Below are 15,647 nucleotides of genomic sequence, written 5' to 3' on the forward strand. Positions count from 1 at the left end.
TTGCCCAGAATGAACAACGTCTCGGCCGAGGAGGAACCATGTCAGTTCCACTGGTTCCTTAATTGTGTTTATACAGCGTCTGCCACAGTGAAGGAGGAAGTGATGCGTCTGACCGGAGTGTGACGTCAGGGGCAGATGGCAGGGTGTGTGAGAGCGAGCAGCAGCTGATAAGAGCTTCAAAGCCAAGGGTCACTCTCTGAAGGCCACAGGAGCGACACACATCAAATGAAAGCGAAATGAAGGCTTGCTCACCCGCGCACCACTCCGCTCTCGAGGTAATTGACCTGGATGAACTTTCCGAATCGGCTGGAGTTGTTGTTGTGGGCGGTCTTTGCGTTTCCAAATGCCTGTTGAGAGAAAAAAAACAAAAAAAAAACAGGATGTGTGATTTTGTAAAATGATACGTTTTTGTTTTGCTTATTTTTACTGGAAGATATGCGTGAATGGCACCCCTGGTAAATATGATCAGAAATGGCTGTAAAAAAATACATCCGCATCTTTTATCCTTTTGATCTTTCATTCAAAGAAAATTTGCAAAAATCTAACCTTTGAAGTAAAAGAACTGAAAGTGTGGGGAAAAATCACATAATAAATGATCATGAGTCATATTTACCAGGGGTGCCAATAATTTTGAGCACAACTGTATATGCATTATTTTTCAAATGCGAAAACAAAATTATATTTTGCAGTTAAATTTATCATCTTTAAATAAACCAAACATTTTGTTAAAGACAAATCATAAAAATTGGTGTTCTTAATTCAAAACATTAAAAATTATATTAATAATAAAAACATTATTATAATTATTACAATTTTGTATAATAATATAATTTATTATTATTATGATCATTAACAATAATAAATAGCTAAACAACAATAAACTGTTTACTTTAAAACTTAACTTATATTACTGTATATGCATTATTTTTCAAATGCGAAAACAAAATTATATTTTGCAGTTAAATTTATCATCTTTAAATAAACCAAACATTTTGTTAAAGACAAATCATAAAAATTGGTGTTCTTAATTCAAAACATTAAAAATTATATTAATAATAAAAACATTATTATAATTATTACAATTTTGTATAATAATATAATTTATTATTATTATGATCATTAACAATAATAAATAGCTAAACAACAATAAACTGTTTACTTTAAAACTTAACTTATATTACTGAAACACTTATTAATTATGATCATTATCACTATTATTCTGTTAACAATACTTATTTTTACTATTAAAAAATAGAAATAGAAAACTATTTCATTATGAGAAAATATTATTAGTTAAAACATCATTACCACTATTTTTATTATTATTATTAATTTACTTTTAATAAGAAAGTGTTATTATTATTTCTATACATAATCATAATTATTCTTATAACAAATTATTATGAATAAAAATACAAATGAATATTAAGAGAAATAGACTTTCAACACCAATACAAATTTATTATTAATAAAAACAATAAATTATGACTATCATTATTTGAATAATAACAATAATAATAATTCTTAATGCAATTACCAATTATTAATCATATTGTCTATATTACTGTCTATACTATATATAGTCTAAAATTAATAAGACTTAAAATTACAATATTATTATAAAATTTGAATATGTCAAAATTGTATACTTTTTTTAAACAAAATACAAAACCACATGTAAAAATATACATTTAAGCAGTCGATAAAGACAAGAGGAACATGGTTTTATCATAAATAAGATTAAATCATGTTTCAGATGCAAATGACTAAAACAAACAAATATTCTTTATTTGCGTGAAGCGGCTGATTATGTGCTGCGACTCTTGATGTTATCATGGCCTGTAAAGTCACATGACCTCAGTCACACAGTCACACCTCGCCTGTGTGAAACGCTGTGATTAATGTGTCTCTGGCGAGGAAGAGCCGCGGGCCGATGCCAACCCCTGCCCGAGGAACAGTGTTCGCCCACATCGCCCAACAAAAGCCCTGTCCCGGGGCGAGAGAGGCTCTGTGCATGTTAAAGAGAGAGGCTTTGTGCCAGACACCAGTGGAAAACACACGGGGGAGGGGAAGGGCTCGAACCTAATTAAGATTCCCTGCAGTCGACCTGTGACCCCTTTCACCAAACACACCACTCCATATAGGGAAAGCTCAGTGTATAGTGTTCAGCCAATCAGGATGGCTGAACTGCCCAAAAATTAGCATTCTGTCACTGTTTACTTGCTCTCGTGTGGAAGACAAACTCTTTCCTAACAACAGCTTAAAGCAAGTCAAGCTCCAGAAAGCACAATAAAAGCATCACAACAGTTGTTCATTTGAGCAGTAGCTTCCAATAAAGCCATTTCCAGTGGTTTTCCCTCCAGCGAATACACTCTGATGCAAAATTTGTGGTGGCGCCTAAATTTATGTTCATGTCATACAGTATATAGTGTGCATCATCTCATATGGACTAGTTTTATGATGCTTTAACAGTGTTTGTTTTTTTATTATATTTTTTTTTGTGAGATTGATAGACGTGGTTAATAAAAAACGTTGACAAATGGAAAAGAACACCATGAATATTTCTCAAACGAATACAAATAAAAACATTTAATAGAGTAAATAAATAATGAATAAATAGCTAAATAAATAAAATGACTGAGTATAAAAAAATGCATAAGTAAATAAATATAAATAAAGATTAAGCAAATTAAAATAAACATGTAAATAAATAACAGAGTAAATAAAAATAAATAAATACATAAGTATAATTAATTCAATTTAAATCAGTGAATAAATAATACCTAAATAAATAAAATAAATGAGCAAATAAATGACCAAGTAAATGCATAAATAAGTTAAAAAAAATGACTAAATAAAAATACACAAGTAAACAAATATAAATAAAGACTAAGCAAATAAAACTAAATAAATAACTATGTGAATAAAATAACCAAATAAATAAATAAATAAACAAGTAAATTAAAATAAATGAACAAACAATGACTAAGTAAATGTATAAAGAATCCATATAAAATAACTATGTAAATAAAAAAGTAAATAAATCAGTTAACAAATAAACAAAGCAATAAAGAATCAGACGAAGCAAATAAAAAAAAAACTTTAAGTAATTTTTTTTATTTTTTTATCTATATCCAATTATCTATATATCTTTAAGGTTCTCAAGATAACAAAATGAAGCATTTCGACAAAAAAATTTTGGGACATGTTCATGAAGTAAGTTCATGAGAAGAAAAAAATCACAAGATTCATTGAAACACAGAAGTGAAAGAATTTCCCAGTCAGTTGACAGTGGATTTGACAGTCGCTAGATAAACAATGCAACACATTTCACTCATGCAGTTCAGATTGAAACATGTCTCCACACACTCGCTGTGATTGGCTGAGGGACTCCAGGGTATGAGGAAATTCAACACGCCAAGAAGAGCATTTCTCTGAGTGTCGCAACAGCAAACATGCGAAGTCCTTTCTTCTGCCTGATATGGGAAAGGAAATAAAAAGGGGTAGGGGAGAAGACAGAAACCTGCCGACCTGTCGGGACTAGTTCTTATTCCTGCTGTTATTTGGGAGTCAGCAGCCTCTCGTTCCGTACAGAAACTACAACTTCAACAACAATAAATACCATTTAGCTTTACTAAGATTTGAGCAGAAGCAGGGCTTGAAAACGTCACTGAAATAACAACAACAGCTTCAGTATGTGAAACTCCCTCACCTGCTACTATACATGAGCTCTGAGAACCGGAAATAGAGCACGGGGGGGTCATTAAATATTTAAATATAAATATTATATTAATATAATAATAATATTTTTTTAATAATAAGAACATTTATATTTAGAACAATAAAAATGTATAATAAATATATAATTAATAAAACTTGTATTGTTTATTATTTACATTGGATATATACACATACAAATTATGTTTATTTACATATAAATAATTATTATATAATAATTTAATATAACTTAATACATATTAATTATTTATACTATACATGCAAGTATAATATGTATTACAAATTACTTATATAAAATATATAAAATTTATATTAATGTATAATAAAAAATAATTTATATTTAAATAAAAAATAATTTAAATTAATTAAATATATATATATATATATATATATATATATATATATATATATATATATATATATATATATATATATATATATATAAAAAATAAACAAATAGATATAAATATAAAATAATATACATTATATAGTATAATATAATGTATTAAATTATTATACAAATAACTAATTAAATATCTAAAATAAATATGATATTAATATACTAATTATAATATTAATTTTATAGTAATAATATCAATTTATACTTATAATAATAATAAATATATAAATAATATAATTTATATTTATATATTTATCATTATTATTATTATTATTATTATTATTATTGTTATTGTTATTATTATTATTATTATTATTATTATTATTATTATTATATACACACTCACAAACATATGTACATATAAATATCTATTTGTCGGCTACAACATACATCCGAAATCTAAGAAATATTTTTTATATATATTTAGATCACAAAACAAACTATTCCTTTATATATTGCTGCCAGACCTGCCCGTTCACTCATCTGGTTTGACGGCCACTGAAATCTAAGTCATCAATACAATGCATCACGAATCAACAAAGGCACTATTCTCAAAGAGATTATCATAAAAAGGCCAGCAGAATCCTATTACTCACAAATAACACTATGGGACACTCACATGACTGTTAAATATAGCAGCTTCTCCTTTTATTCCCGGAGCAATGAAATCGTCCAAATATCAGGCCAAGACAACCTCGCCATCTCAAGTGAACACTGTATGACTTCATTCTCGTTTCTGCCTCTTCAGCATTAGCACAAAAAGACGACTCCGGATGGTTTTGTTCAGTGTTATTATGATATCGTGTTAGCTGGTGACAGCGTGTACGAGCACTAATTGAGATCACGGACACAATGGCATATAAACAAACGTCCTTCAAGCAGAATGAGGCATCAATTCATTAGCTCACAATAAACAATCTACATCTGTACATTTTCTAACTCCAAGTACTAGGAAAAGAAAGCGTGATGCTTGCCCTAGCATTAGCGCCAATTACAATAGCTATACCTTTAATGAATAAATAAATGGAGTGCTCTCAAGAAAAATAGTCTTAAAAATGGTGTGCAGAGATGGGGCAAATCACACAAACAAGACCTGAATCCAGACTTTTGGTGTTTGAGTATACAGTATTAAGCCATTTAGATCTTGAAACTAACAGATGCTTATTTCCAGCAACCTGGAAATTGTAGACAACTGAGATCGTAGGCCTCCAATTAGCCTTTAATGACAGAATGGACTCTTGGGCTATTTCATTTTACAAACTTTTCCACATGTCGACATCCCACGTGTCTTGTTACAGTTGTACCACCAAAAATAGCTCAGACCATCTCATGAGCCAAAGTCCACACAGGACTAACACAAAGCTGAGAGATAAACAATGGCCACAAAATAGCCATTACAGCTTCCTGGGGAACAATATGCTGACTCTAAACACCCAGTGTGCAGATCGGCCAATGAGGGAGTGAAGTCTCTACAGCTACCACTTCCTGTTGCAAAAAAAAAAAAAAACTACTTCCTGTTGAAGCGATCAGCCAAAGGGAACTTCCTGTCTGTGGGCCGCAAAAGCATTACTTCAGAGAGGACTCATATTAGCATTACCTGTGAACCAAACCCTCACCGTTCTCGGCAATGCCTGAAAAACAGAAAGCTGGGGTGGTTTGCAGAGGCGTCCTGTTCAACAGCTAAAAAAAAAAAAAAAAAGCCCTTTGCAGGGTCTGTGGCAAAAAAAAAAAAAAAAAACTCTCCTGTTATCTGATACTCAATGACGTAATGCACTAAAAGCCACTTGGATCTGGAAGAAAACCACATTTTTGGCTTGATGGATTCCACACTGTTCTCCTGCAGGGCATTTCAAGAAGAATGTACCACATAAATAGGTCGCTTACCGTAGATACTTTTTTCTAGTATTTAGTATGCATGCAATGATGCGAAGGTCAAATATGCAGCAAAAGCAATACGGTTGTAGGAGGGGATTACTGAAAGAGTGCAGCTCTGGTGAAAAGGCGAGCAAAACCGGTCGGACGTGCTGGTCAACGACAATTGAAGCCAAAGATCTCTGTTTACATCATAGAAATATGCGTGTAGAAGCAGAGACAATAATGTGCAGCTTTAAAAAGAAAGGACTGCAAAATTACAGTTTATGTTGTGTCACAGTCCATGAATTTGCTTGTAATACTGTTTAAAGACAAAACTATTTGCTACTTGGGTGAGGCTTTTCAGTAGGTAACAATAACTGTTTCCATCCACCTATTTTTATGTGCATTTTGGAATATTGCATGAAAAAACGCTGGATGGAAACGCCAAGATAAGCTTGATTTCTAAAAATCCACAAAAAAAAGAAAAAAGAAAAAAAGGAGTATGCAAAAATTTTATCCGATAAGGAAACAAGCGCATAAACTACAATGGAAAGACATTTCCTGAATAAATTCCTCAATGCACATTAAAAAAAGTAATGTGACGACGTAACGGCATAACTGGACTAACCAGCAGACTGATCTCATTGCACAGCATCTGAAATGCCTAAGCAAAGTCTGTCAACGTGGTTTAGTACAATTACCTTCCAGAACTGTCTTACACGACTGCATTCCCAAACAGCAGGCATCCACCTCCGAAAGCAAGATAACTTTAAGGCGCAGGAAATTATAAACGAAATTATTATATATAGTGGCTTCTCCTACTGCAGCAACTTCCATTTTTCGAAGTGATATTTAGCGACAGTTTATCTGGAAGTGGTGATTTTGTTCTCTTCGGCTCACTGGATGGAAACGGTGCTTTATTCGCAAATGTTTTATGGGATATTCCAATATTGCGCATTTGTTAAATTTGCAACTTTGAATGGAATACATAGCTAATTAGAACCAGTTAACCATTCCACAGTTGGTAGAAGAAAACTTGACCATTTACTAACTGAGACTAACATGCTAACGGTGGTACCTTGTTGTCCAAAAGGTTAGAAATGGGAGTGCAACCAAGCTCAGTGGATTTATCCGTCCAAGTGACACGTGGAAGGCTGGACTAGAAGAAGGAACTTTGCATTGCCCCACATATGGTAACATTTCTCTCCAATACAACGGAAAGAATAATAAGTGGAATATTGTGTCCTTTTTAAACAAATCAGCACGTATTGATAGGCTTGGAAGATGGATGAGACAAACGAACTTTATAAGACCATAAAAGGCAGAGAAACCTCAAGGAGATCTGATTGCGATCATTGAAAACGTCTGGATGGAGCTTTGTTCTGGTCTCAATGTTCAATTGACCAGTTTTCACAGGCTGCTTCTAACCACAAGTGAAGACACAGGAATATTTGGTTATGAAGCCTCAAGACACGTCTGCCAAGGGACAATGACTATGCTGACTGCGGGGAAATTACTTCTAGTTTTCAAAAACCACAAACACTGAGGCAAGCGTCAACAAAAAAACCTGCCCCCTTTCATCTCTTCCAGGACTTTCTACGCGAGTGAACTTTGTTCTGATATAAGGGGGCTGAGATAAGAAACAACACCAAATGGTTTCTCATGATATCATGTGTACAGAAAACTTTCTGAAGTATAAAGAAGAGATGTGAATCTCGGAAGCCACGTGGGTTGGTTTTGTACCTAATAAATTGCCTGATAGATAACTTCACATGCAAGTGTGAAGTCTGGATAGGGCTGCACAATATAATCGAAATATTGCAAATGTACATATCGCGATATGCATATCACAATGGCTTACAATAACTGCATGATTTTAATACTTTAAATTGCACTTACTTTTTATGTAGCTAATGCTACAATAAAACACTGCTGTTCAATCTCAGAAATTGCAGGGATCCTTCTCACAAAAAGAATGTGAAAAATGTATGTTGGTTATATCATTTTTTAAATATATTTAAGTATAATTAAAAATTATTTTACACAAAGCATTATCATATTGCACATCAAATATAACAATAATTTAACAAGTTATTGAATTTTTCTTCAATATCATGCAGACCTAAATCTGGAGATTCCAACTTTCATATAATCTGAATAAAGCCTCTAGGCGATATCAACTCTACCCACTCATGACATCACTCTAACCTTTCTCCAAATGCACTCTTGCGAGTGTTTCCGCAACGCAAGGGTTACCACTACCATAAACCGCCATGAGAACAGGGATGGGGAAGGGGTTCTGCTGAAATTTTGCAAAATAACAGAATGTGCTTGAACAGGTTTATGGGACGAAGCAATAATTTTACAGCAAGAGACATAAAACAACAAGAATGAGACACGGCCCCCTGAGGAAAGCCTCCAGATGTAGGTTTGCCGATACTGCAACATGAGATATGAAACGAGTACAGCAAGTTGCGACCCCACGTTTCAAGCACAGGCTTGTAAGAAAGTACACTGTAAATAACTGATCTAAAGAGCTACAGTTTACAGTGAAGACTGAGAGACTTCTGGGTAAGCTGTCATTATAGATGTCACAAAGCATTGTTCAAAGTAGAGTGCTTTTCCAGAGCCTATAGTTCCAACCAAAAAGCCATTTTGTAAAAACTAGTTTCCAAGGATTCAAAATCATGCACAAAAATGAATACAAATTGTACACTAACACCCAACTTTGGCAATCAAATTTAGACTTCTCACGTCACTACCGTTTTTAGGGGTTGACAAGTTCTAAGGTTGACAACTACAAACCGCAAACCCGTCAACTGACTTCCTCCTGACTACTTACAAGTTTTTTTAAAACTCAAGAGGCTTGAGCTTAGAGTCTGCACAGTGTAAAATGTAAGAAGACCTTTAGAAACAGTTAACCATCCTACATCCCCAAGTCCTCAAACAAATCTTCTGATCCTCAATTTGATTATTGTAAGCCTGCCTTGCAAATGTTCAACATACCGTGCTTTTCCACACCCTACAATTTCAACCAAAGATATATTTTGTGGAAGTGAGTTTCCAAGGGTTCAAAGTCATGCATAAATCTAATGCATGATGCTTAAATAAAGATAAAATACAACTTTTACAACTTTTTATTATTTTTGGGGGTTGACAGAGTTGATAAACCCACCAATTGACGACTTTTACCCTTTCAATACACTAGAACATAACATCTGATAGGTTTCAAAACTCTCGAGACTAAAGCTCAGAATCTGTCCAAGAGGAAATTGGCGCTTTCTACTATCCCATGTCCCAGTAAGTCCTTAAACGAATCTATGGATCCAGAATTCCCTTACGAATGTTGTGAAAAATGCAACCAAACCCTGTTCGTATCAAGGTGTTGATAATCTTACCTCAAGCACAGGTCCTGCACCCAAGATGGTTCGTTCCACGCCACTTGCGTAACCCTTCTGACTGAGGGCCGTCAAGCAGTGAATGAGGAAGTTAGTGCTTTGCGTTTTGCCCGATCCACTCTCTCCTGAGATAACGATACACTGGTTGATGTGCTTGCGCAACATGGCATAGTAGGCCACATCGGCAATGGCGAAAATATGGGGTTCCAGCTTGCCCAACTGGTGGTTCTCGTACATTTTGACATATTTGGGATTGTAAATGGGCAAGAACTTAAAGGGGTTGATGGCAACGAGAATGCTGCCAGCGTACGTGTAGATCTTCTTCTTTTGAAAGCGATTACGAAGGTTATCCAAGATGCTGTCCTCACTGAGGACCGGAAGGTTGCAGAGGTCCTCGAAGTCCTCCTGCTTTGGTGGGAGAAAACCCCGAGCAACCAGTCGCTTGGCCTCCTGCTCATTTGCCACGGCGGGCAGGTGCACATAGCGGATGGAGCCATCATGGTTTCGCTCCTGCAGGAGAAAGTAAAACCCCTCGTTCCGAGAATGTTGTTCCTGGGCTTTCCTCGGCCAGAGAAGGAACCTGTGCACTGGAAGATCGGTCGATTCCAGCACCCACTCCTCCCCGCCACACTCCTTCACCTCCGCCAAGACATATCGCTTGCTGGCGTCCAGTCTGAGGACCGCTGCCACATCTTGGATGACGGTAGCTGCGGTGGCCTCCTTGGTGACTCTGACTGTACAGCACGACGCCGTCTCTCGAGCCAGTCGAGGGTATATCTGAAGATCATAGGCCTTTCCATCTTGGCTAGTCGTCCCATCGCCATCTTTGACACTCATTCTGACTCAGGATGAGCCCCGTCAGCATTACGTACTGCCTTCGCAACCACCATCTAGCACCTGGAAAAGAGGATGCAAGGAATTAGGCCTGCGATTAATCAATTATTTCTTCGATTAAGCATCCTGCAAAATAATCACTTTACTTTGAGTACATAAAACATACAAATATGATTACAGTAAAATAAGCAACAGACTGGCATTAAAACACCTCTCAACTACGTTGAATCATTGCAGAACACACTATGGTCATTTTTCAAATCTATATTTTTTAGTGCTGTCAAAGCGATTAATCGCATCTAACATAAAAGTTTGTAAATATATAATATGTGTGTCTATAAACACACATTTACAAACTTATGTTATTTGTGATTAAATCGCAATGAATCGATTTGACGGCACTTTGTTCCTTGAAATTTACAGATGTTCACTACAGAAAAGCAACATTTATTTACGAAGGTTGTCCTTGACAGCACACAGAGCCAACCAACCAACAATGTAATTTGTCAACAGCCATTTTAAGTGATTTTATTGATTAGTAATTGCAGTCCGACCTACATGCACTATGTACTGGCCTACTTTGTTTCTTTCCATTAACCTTCCACTTTCTGCTTTGAAACAAGCTCCAGCAAGCCTCATTCATCTCGATTAGATCAATCATTTGTAAACAAGAGCTTCTGGATTTAATTAAACGGAGATAAGGTGCCATTACCATTATTTGGATGAACCTATCGCCCCATCCTTTATTTGTCAGGCTTGCAGCTCTCCATCTGACCTGATTATTCATGGCGTCAGACTCAGACTAAACAGCTCCTTTATTTAATCTCCCTAAAGCGTGTCCCTGCAATAAACTCTGATCACGAGTGGAAACTGTATCTGTGTAGCAAAGAGTCTCACAGGAAACTGTGGTCACGGTTATAGTCTGTGTGTTGCCTTGAATCTGCCCCCTCATCCTACCTTGCAATACACAGCACATCTCTATAAATATACAGTACAAAGCCACAGCTGCTACATCATAGGTGTCAATATCGCCATAGCAAATGCATCCCTGCATAGCAACATAAAGGGATGTCAAATAAGACGATGTGAAATCAAAATGGACACCATTTACTTTCTTATTGCACACAATTCGATACATTTTCATAATTTCATATGGAAATCAGATCTCCATGGAAATCAAGTTCTGTTTGGCATTCACTCAGAAATAAGTCACATTACAGAAGAACAATGCTTTGCGAATGCTTTACAAGGAGCCCTAACCGGCCACATGCTCTTAAAGGCTTCTTTTCTTGAAGGACCAAAATCTGACCTACCAATCTAAGCTTATCCAACACCATTTATTTAATTTTCAGATTACTGAATTTTGGATTGGCAGAGTCATTTCCATGCGGTGGAACAAACGATGCAGAACACTGTACGCTTGTTCTAACTGTAAATTTACGGATACAAGTTATTTCCTGGAAAGACGAGAGCCAAGTGTCTTAAACAGCTGTCACCTTGTATTGAGCAAAATTAAGTTACTCTGGAAAATCCTTGCGAATGAATGGACGTATTTTCTGATGGCTTGTCATAGTGGTGCATCCACTGAGACTAACATTTTTTTATCTAAGATCAAATCAAACCATGAGGGGGTCAATAAACTAGCCCAAAGTGTACTTTTTTTATTCGTTATATTTCCTAAGTTTGGTAAAGTAAATGAGAAAAAAAAAATACTAGCTGCATTTGCTGGTAAACAATGGCTAAATGTAAACATAAATGTCTGTAAAATAAACAGTGGAACTGTTTAAACGTTTCCAGCCTGGTTTCTCAGATGGGTGAAAGTAGGCCATCCTCCTAACTTGGCTGTTGACCATAACCAGAATCAATAAAACCCCAAGGCATGCATAAAGTCTGCGACCACAAAAACAGCATCATCATTACGGCTCATTTTGAGCTGGTCTGAAATAGAAAAGCCAAGCCAGGTTAACTCTTCTCAAAGCAGAAATTGAGACCAGAGGGAGAAGAAAAAAAAAAAACATGCAACACCATCAATTTTGAAATAAACTTAAAATATATTGTTTTTATATATACACTATGAGTTATATGAGTTATATTAAATGAGTATATATATATATATATATATATATATATATATATATATATATATATATATATATATATATATATATATATATATATATAAAATTAAATTATCCCATCATTTTGAATTTGATTATGCTGTTCGCAATGCTTCATGGGATTGTAGTTCTTTCCCTCACTGAAGCCGTTAACTCTTGTATCTTTGTGTTTTTGTCCGATTTTCAAATAATTTTTTTGCTTCAAATCAAAGTTTTTTAGTGTTATGATTCACCTCATAGCTGATTGGCTTGGTTCATGGCTTATAACGCTTTAAAGAATTTTTAAAAAAAAACATTCCTATGGCCTTTAACATGCATCTAAAAAGCAATGTATAATGCAAAAAAACCTAGTGAGCTGCCTTAATAGTCTACGACCTACAAAGGCAACATTCTAACGGAAGCGGAACGTATTTTGAACATTCTAAATAGATCATGTGTCATACAAATAACACAAACTGATTCCAACAGTCTGATGTTAGCATGTTGTTAAGCAACAACACTCTTAAAAAACAAAACAAATGTGTACATCACACCTAAATATAAGGCAAAACAGTCATTTCTAATAATTCTGGACATTTTTAAAGATACATTTTAATATTTAAAATATTTAAAAATGTCCACCTATTTCAACTGAAAAACTCATTTAGTTACTTCCTAGTAGCTTTTAGTATCATCAAATTGGCTTTATAAGTCATTTCAACTTAAATTATATTAAAATGACTTAAAACTTCAAGTTGAATCTCGTATAACATAAAAAAGTTGAAATTGCTTAAATTATTTTTATGGAGTTCAAGTAATGTAAAAACATATGTTGACTTCTTGATCAGATATTTACAGTTTCCATTTTCTGCCATATAGCTAGCAAAAAGAGTCCTTAAAACAAAAATTAACTTCAGAAGCAAGTATTATGACTAGTTTTCATAGATTGTCTCTTTAATACGAGTGCATTTTGGAAGATTTTTTCACTTCTTTTAAATATAAACAGGCTAAAAACAAGTGAAAAAATCTGTCGAAAACAACTTATTTTCATAATTTAAACTATGAAAGGCAAGTCTTAATATCTTATGCACTGTTGCTTCTCAAGTAGATATATCTTATCTCAAAGATTTTTAGATACTTTTATCTTTTGCTTGATTAAGATAGAACAAGTCAAAAAAAGATAAATCAAAAACTTAAGTCAAGAGCTTGTAGCAAAGCCAAATGACTGGAAATCATTGACATGGTTGAGAACAAGCAAAAAAAAAAAAAAACCTGCAAGATAAAGTCACAAGCGAACACTAAAAATCATCACCAAAGAGTTACTTCTTTTCAAAAGATCACCAGGATCATCCCTCAAACGGTTTTCTCAGAGGAAGCTCAACTGACTGGCACGAAAACAAAAGTTTTGGCCTCTTTTCAGGAGGGCAACGGGAGAGATTTGTGATTCGCCAGAAGGGTCGATCCTTCAGCTCCTCACGTTTCAGCCTCCTTCAACACTTCCTACGGATAGAGATGCATGCAATTTGGCCGAGCTCCCGGGAGAGGGAAAAGAGAGAAAAACCCATGAGGTAAATCAGTCACAGGTTCTTTATGGAGCACAGATGCAGCTGGAGACGTTCTGAATGAAAAGGCCCGTTGAAGTGGAATGTGCGGCTGAAACAGAAACAGGGCTTTTGTTTTAATATCACCTCCATTTAGGAAGCAAGTCTTTTAGCAGACGCGTGGGCAGGGGAAAGACACGGGCTTCCCTACGGACGACGGTCTCGTCTGACGGACGTTTCCTTCTGGTTCAGGCCTACGCTGATTGATTTTCAATCAGACAGACGGAATATGCAAAAATTCAAGAATCCACCCACAGGTCTCTATATATGACTCAAATCGCTTCTTCAGTGCAAGTCTGGGATTTTTTTTTGTTTGTTTTGGTGCTAAAACTTAAGTAACGCTGACTCTGAACAATGTACTTTTTTTGCGGAGTGACTTACAGTAAGGTGCAACTTATTTTCCAGAAAATACGATGCAGATTTTAAGCAGTTCATGTATTATCTGGAAATCAAATCAATGATCTTGGCGTTGCAGGTTCTTGTGTACAAGTGTTTAATCTCTAATATTACAATAATAGTAATAGAGATAGTGACACAACAAAAGGGCCAAATGTGCACTATTTATTTTTTTACGGTTAAAAAACTACTTTCAGGATTTACTAAAGACACACAGTGAAATATTTGCGCTGAAGAGACATGGACAGGGTTATGGCATATGCATTTGTAGGAGTTTTCCTTTCAGACGCTACATTTATGGGAGGAGAGTATTTAAATGAATCATGCTAGGTGATTTACTAAGGTTTGCGCCAGTCAATTTACTGGTATTTGCACCATTATTTAATGCCCAAAAAAGCATGTTTTAAACCAGACGCTTATTTGCGCTGCTCTTGGTGGATTGTGTTGATCATTATGGAAATGATCCGGCTGCATCTGTGTTCTTTAATTTCCGCATCTTTTGTAGATCAAACGCAGAACTTCCCAATCCCATCGTCTTTTCTGGGAATGCGCTTTCACATTAATTTGACCTGTATGGTAAAACTGGGCCTAAAATCAAATGAAGAAAAAAAATTTAAAAGCCCATTTTAGCCCAGCTAATGCTTCAGTTTCATTAAAGCAAGGTCATGTAATGTAAAGAGGCAGCAGTGGGTCAAGAAACGCCTCCAACCCGAGAGAAATCAACTCCAGTCTGAGTGGAGCTCAATAAAACATCGGCAGTAGTTTCCACAGCGGGACACAATCTCAACGGCCTGGACCTCCTGCAGACTCACATGTGCTCCAGCTTTAGTTTCACCATCCTATCCCACCACAGGAACAAGCACTTACTGGAGACAAAGAAACCCTACTATCTCGAAAAGCACCAGCTATCCAGAAAGTGGCTCCAGTGATACAAATCACTCTTTAATAAAGCTTTAAACTACAGTTTTATTGACTCTGATGTAACTTGAGCTAGAGTTATACATGATTGCACAACCAATGACGAATGCTTGGATACTTTGTCACCATGAAATAAAATGTGAAAATTCTTGTGTTTTTTTTCGTTTTTTTTTAAAGTAATATTGCAGTAATTATTATACATGATTTATCCGTTCACATCATCATTATGGTTTTAAATTCATGTGCCTCGTAAACTTGAATCAGAATAACTTCCCTTTCCTCTTGCAGGATCTCTTCTCTTCTCTGATGATGAGGGCAGGGCAACCTGTCAATCACATGAGATCCACCAATAGCAAACCACAACCATCCAATCTATTCCCCACAGACTAAATCAAGCCCCGCCCACATTTGT

The 15,647-nt window shown here is 35.3% G+C and overlaps 1 protein-coding gene across 20 annotated transcripts in view; it reads right to left on the reverse strand.

The window, feature by feature from the left end:
• The window catches only part of LOC311084458 (myosin IXB), a 49,331-nt gene that overhangs the window by 24,910 nt on the left and 8,774 nt on the right, over positions 1-15,647 (reverse strand). For all 20 annotated transcript variants that reach the window (XR_014606536.1, XR_014606537.1, XR_014606538.1 and 17 more), the window contains exons 2-3: positions 9,391-10,287; positions 253-347 (exon numbers count right to left, since the gene is read on the reverse strand). Coding sequence is in view for 17 of the 20 variants with exons in the window: in XM_084116498.1 (XP_083972624.1) it covers positions 253-347; positions 9,391-10,227 (932 nt within the window). In the remaining 3 variants the exon portion in view is untranslated. The remainder of the gene's footprint in view (positions 1-252; positions 348-9,390; positions 10,288-15,647) is intronic.

This window comes from Abramis brama (assembly GCF_963993115.1).
Source record: "Abramis brama genome assembly, chromosome: 6".
Taxonomy (NCBI): domain Eukaryota; kingdom Metazoa; phylum Chordata; class Actinopteri; order Cypriniformes; family Leuciscidae; genus Abramis; species Abramis brama.